This window comes from Gavialis gangeticus, unplaced genomic scaffold (assembly GCF_001723915.1).
Source record: "Gavialis gangeticus isolate Ggan-Ray unplaced genomic scaffold, GavGan_comp1, whole genome shotgun sequence".
NCBI lineage: Eukaryota > Metazoa > Chordata > Crocodylia > Gavialidae > Gavialis > Gavialis gangeticus.
Window position 1 is genome coordinate 49,435,852 of NW_017729004.1, and position 5,709 is coordinate 49,441,560.

Sequence of the window (5,709 nt, forward strand, 5' to 3'; positions counted from 1 at the left end):
AAGGGGGCACCGTGTTTTTTTTGGGCGAGGTATTTTCTCCCGCGCCCCCCCCCCCCCCCCCCCGTTCAGCACAATCGAGCCCCCTGGGTAGCTGACTGGCATCAGGCACTCAAGAGGCACCAGTCGCCTATGATACAAATATTGTCCGTTTCACATAAAATTTAAGCTTTTCATCACAAAAGTGAAAATTTGTTGAACAAAACTTAACATTTTCATTTTTTAGTTAAAGAAACCCAAAATCTTGATTAGAAAAGGGATTTTAATTTTTGTCTAAAAAACTTAAAATCCATTTTCTGATGGGTCATTTTTCTGTCCCGTTTGTGTTGTTTGTTATACATCTGATTTATTCTTTTTCAGGTCAAGGGTTTCAGTGTAGTGAAAACTGAAGGACTATATGAACTATTAAGAAAAATTGAAGTGTCTACTCATGCCTTCATATGTCAGCCAAAAGCAGGATGGTTGCATCCTAATAACTTATTTTGTTAATATTTGTTTTCTCCAGTATGATTATGAGTTAGAAAAGAAAACAGCCGTCTTGCTTCCTACAAGAATTGTAATCTGGTTGGAGAATTTTGTAGTACAAAAAGTTAAATAAACAGTTTGTCTGAAATATTTACTTTAAACAAAGTTCATAGCATTAAGACCTTTGAGGACATGGAAAGTAGTGAGGAAGCCTACACCCTCTATTTTTTATTTAACAAGTTAGAGATTTGTGGCAGATATTATTGCAGCACAATAACTATACAGGACTCTGTGGAATATATTCTGGTGTAATATAATATATTATCATCCAGTTAATAAAGGTAGCCACCCACTTTTATTCATCAATAATTTCCTTCAGCATGATTATTGAAAGAGGATGTTCTTACAGGAATCATACTAAGTATCATACCAAAGAAATGCTGTCTACAATGGTCATATCTTTGCCTAAAACAATCAGAACAGCTTTGCATTATCACTTTGAGTAACGGATTGTGGAGAAAACAGACCAGTTGAAATCTCAGCCTTTTCTTTTAACTAAGACCATGCTTTTTGGGTTTATATCCATGCAGTTAAATAACTCAGTTACATTCTGTGCCCCACCTCCAAAAGACCACCAGTCTTTAGTTTCCTGTCTTTGTGATCTCCTCTCTTCCTATGGGCCTATTCTCCAGTCAGGATCAATGCTTAGCAGAAGCACTGCATAAAGAATAAAATTCAGTGCAGGCAACTACTGGTATGTTCTGGCTGCTACAATATGTTGATAGGAAAATTAGGATTGGTAGAGAGGAATCTGCAAAAATGGAGCTATGGAGCTTGGCCTCAGAGAAGGGAAACATTGGCTGGATGGCAGATGGTTATGTGAACAACCCTGTAAACAATAATAAGCATCCAGGCTTCTAAGATTTCTTCAGACCAGATGGCTGAATGTCTTTGCCCTCGTTAATATATGTAGATAACTATCACAGGCAGCTTACAAGTTTCCCTTGTATGGTTTTTCAGTTCTTACAAAGACACTTCAGGTATCTCATATATTTGTATTAGATTCAATTATCGGTCTTTATTTAAAGTGTGTGATATTTAAAACTTTATGCAACAGTTGATCATTTTACTAATTTGGAATGTTTAATGCATGAATTCTGATACTAGCCCTTTTACAAAATCTTATTTTTGTCTTGTTTTGTTTTGTGTACAGAACTGTACAAATGTGAAGTGTTTAATAATCACCTGTATAGTGGGACAATTAGACAGAGGAACAAGTGCAGCACTAAAAATCAGGTCTCGGTTGTGGGCCCAAACTTTCCTACAGGTAATATAAATGTTAAACTCTTTCCTTGTCTATCCAGTTATTTTTGTATATAATCTTTTTACTTCAGGCTGAAGTTATACGCATCCTGCTCATTTTTACCTCCGCTTCAGCGTCCATTTCAGTTTCACTTTCTCAGTCTTCACTGAATGTTCTAAGAGGGTCTTAAATCCCACCTTACTTTGCCTTTTCCTAGTATAATTTTCATAACCTGACTTGGTCTTCCTAAATGAATATTCTGTCCATCAACTTGTGCTACTTGTGCTACTTCAAACTAGTTTTATTTTAAAACTAGTTTGAAGATCTCACTAACATGCTCTGTGAGGGTATGTTTCTCCATTTTTCTGGCTATGTTTGTAACTCACAACCATATAGCCGATGTCCTACCTTCTGTACACAATTTATAATGATTTGATTTTTCCTCCTGTTTATACACTTATGGCAAAGACATCAGACCAATGCAATACACGTTTATATAGGCCTGAATTGTTACATTTAGCCATAACTTTGACTGTAGAGATCAGTGCAGAGCTGTAAGACAGCTTACACTTCAATTTGTAATTCCCCTCCTTTAGCTCCCCCCAACTCCCTAGTCAAAGGAAGTATACACACACTGCATCAACCACTGGGATGGTGAAATATTTCCTTCTCTGCAACTGTCACAAGCAAGGAGTCAAAGGTCAAGGGAAGTCGTGTCTCCTCTCTGCCTCTCCCAATTCTTTTTATCATGGTTGATGTTCAGAGGGAGCTGTCTCCCAAGCAAAATCCTTGCTTGTGCATGGGATGCAGATGTGGTGGGAAAGCTAAGTGTCAGAACAGTCCATGCAAACTGATCTTGTGCATCGGCCAGGAAGGAAGAGCAGCATTTCTCAACAGCAGTACAAACAATACATTTTTCCCATCGCTAACTGCCAGTTAGTTTATGTGTAGAGTTGCAGGCATTTTTCAGTATGTTCTTCAGATGTTTTCCTCTCCTGCTGTTTTAGAATTACACATAAACATAAAAAAAAAAAAAATTAACTTTATCTTTGGACAACAAAAATCTCAAAACTGAAAAAACCCTATATTTAAAATCTGAGATTGAAAGAGAAACCTAAAAATTTAGACACTTGCCCTTACAGCAATACTTACAGTGATTTTTCTTGGAGCTAAAGCAAGTGCCTGCTGAAGGCAGAAGCAGTGAGAGGCCTGATCCTTTTTTTTTCCAGCGTAGCCTGCCTGCCTCTCCCGCAGCTGGTGGGGGGAGCTGCTGGCAGACCACATGGCTCCTGAGCTGCAGGGGGCCCCAGTCCTTCCCTACGTGGGGGTGGCACCCCCTGGGGCCACCCAGGCAGGCTGCTAGTGGGCCAGGTGCTGCCCCAGCTCAGAGGCAGTGCTCAGCCCGATCCAACTCCTCCCCAAGCCCACCCGCTGGAAGCCTGCTGGCCACTGCTCCCTGGGTGGGCTTGGGGAACAGTTGGATTGGGCCAGGTGCTGCCTCCAAGCTAGGGCAGCACCTGGCCCACTAGCAGCCCACCCAGGCGGCCCCAGGTATCAGAAGGAAGGACCAGGGCCCTCCGCAGCTCAGGGGCCCCTCAGCCTGCCAGCAGTTCACCCCCTGGCTGTGGGCAGGCTCCAGCTCTGACCAAAAAAAAAAAAAAAGGGAACAGGCCCTTCACCATAATGTGACAGAAAAATTGAAATTGTAGGTTTCAATTAAACCCCTCTGTTTCAATTTAGGAGGCATAGAATAAAACCCTGAGGACTAAAACCCAAATATGTACAAGCACCCAAATGATCTTATTTTATATCCTGGTTTTAAGTGAAGTCTGTGACCTGTGAGTATACTCTCCTTCTCTCAGTGATTTGGGATCCTAATCAGTTTCTTACCTCCACTTCCTACTTCCCTTAATTCAGATAAAGTACCTGGAAATAACTTCATATTTTGCAGAAATGAACAACTGTGTTATTATGGAAGAACCAAAGACTATAAATGTATATCTGTTTGATGAATTTATTAGTGAACAAAAAGAAAATGTGAAAGCTTTGGTTCAGATATAAACCCCAAAATCTGGATGCTTCTCTTATCTTAACTCCCTGAATCTGGAAATCTGCACTGGAGATGTAGTTATCAAAAGTCACCATAAATTCTAAGATTTATGGTGTTTCTAGCTCATGTTACACAGGAAATACCACAAAGGCAGTTTTTCTTACATACTAACATTTCTATTTCTGTCCAGTTCCTGGAATTGCAGAGCTATAACAAGATAGATATAATGGAAATGCTACTCAAAAAGGATTTTATTTGATTTTGGGCAGTGGTTGCAGTTTAGCCTCATCATGGCTAACCCAGTTTACCCGTATGTAACTTTTAGGTTGAAAGGCAGGTAGGTAGGTCCTAGATACTGTTTTTATTTTGAATCCATTGCTGTGACATCTGAGCACTCAGTGCCAAACTGCAATAGAATTTTCCTCTCCTTTATCCATGAGCAAACTAAAAGTTAGCCAGAGAACCTCATATCTGACCAACCAAGGTTTGGGATTTTTAACTCTGTGAATGAAATTTATCCATTTCCTTAAGGGTGAAATCTTGGTCTTGTAAACAAAACCAAAACAAATTACTTTGACCCCTGTTTGAAAATACTAGGTAGTTAACTCCTTTTTCAGTAGAAGTTAAGCATCTAAATACCTTTGTGAATCTAGCCCTGAGGGTAGTAAGGGCCAGTTGTTGGAAGTTAAAGCTAAATTAATTCAAATAGAAATAAGGTATAATATGTTACCAAAACAGGTGACTAACCATTGGAACAAACTACCAAGAAAGGTGATAGCACCTTCATACCTCTGAGCCAAGGATGAATGCCTCCCTGAAAGATAGGCTTCAGTCAGACAAAAAAATACTGGGCTCAAAATGAAATTCTGTGGCTTGTTTTATACAGATGTTTATGTGAGGCGATCTAATGGTTCCTACTGGCCTTAGAATCTATGAAAATTGAAAAGAAAGTACATAATTTGCTGATGCAAGTTACCTCTGGAAAAGGAACAGCTATCTTTTAGATAGAATACCTTCCAGTATTAATGGAAAAGAAAGTGCATTACCCTCACTATAAGGTACAATATAAAACCACATTGCCCTACTGAGACACGAATTCTAAGTAGAGGCTAGTCCAGGTGATCTTTGCCCTGTAGGCCAAAATGCATCTGCCAGGCATTACAAGACAGCAGATAATTTCTTCCCCCTTTGTACTCCTGTGCATTGCTTGAGATCTTCTGACAGCTACTGGGGAAGAAGTGGAGCCATAGACCTTGTTGTACTTACCCGAATGTGGCCAAAAATAAAAGGGCTTGAGCAATTGGTGAAAATAAGACTGCTGCCATGTTGGCAAGTACAGAACATATTTTGAACATAAAGTAAAACTATGAATTAATTGTCATAAGCATATTCAATAAATGCAATTTTAAGCTTGGATGTTCATGTCAGGTTCAAGTATCTCACAGACCTGGGTTGCCCTTTGGAAGGGGAACAGAGCAAACCTTCCCAAGGTTTCCCCGAATGCAGGGACTGCTGCTGTGAATGGCTCTGCCAGGCCGACAAACTAACTCCTTCATTCCTTCACTACCTTTGTATGATCTGTGATGATTTATGAACTACTTACACCTCCATCCCATCTTCCAAAAGGTAACTAAATATATAAACTTAAATGCTCAAAGGTCCTCTTAAGAGATCAGGAGCCTTTTCTAATAGAAATAAACAAAGTCATGAGAAAGTTGTTACATCCAGTTCTGAACTTCATGTCCCAGAAGCTGTAAGAAGATAACCCTCTCTTTACAGCCACCCTTATCTATAAGGGAAGTAGAAAGGAAATGCTTTGACAGTTCGAAGCAGGCCACCACACCCAGAACATCTTCTGGGCGATAGCTGCCCAGATGGCTGGGCAGGGGGCACA

The 5,709-nt window shown here is 40.0% G+C and overlaps 1 protein-coding gene across 1 annotated transcript in view; it reads left to right on the forward strand.

The window, feature by feature from the left end:
- Positions 1–5,709, forward strand: part of ITGA8 (integrin subunit alpha 8) — a 210,144-nt gene that overhangs the window by 157,439 nt on the left and 46,996 nt on the right. Inside the window, 1 exon segment of the mRNA XM_019508352.1 lies at positions 1,676–1,789. Coding sequence (XP_019363897.1) covers positions 1,676–1,789 — 114 coding nt within the window.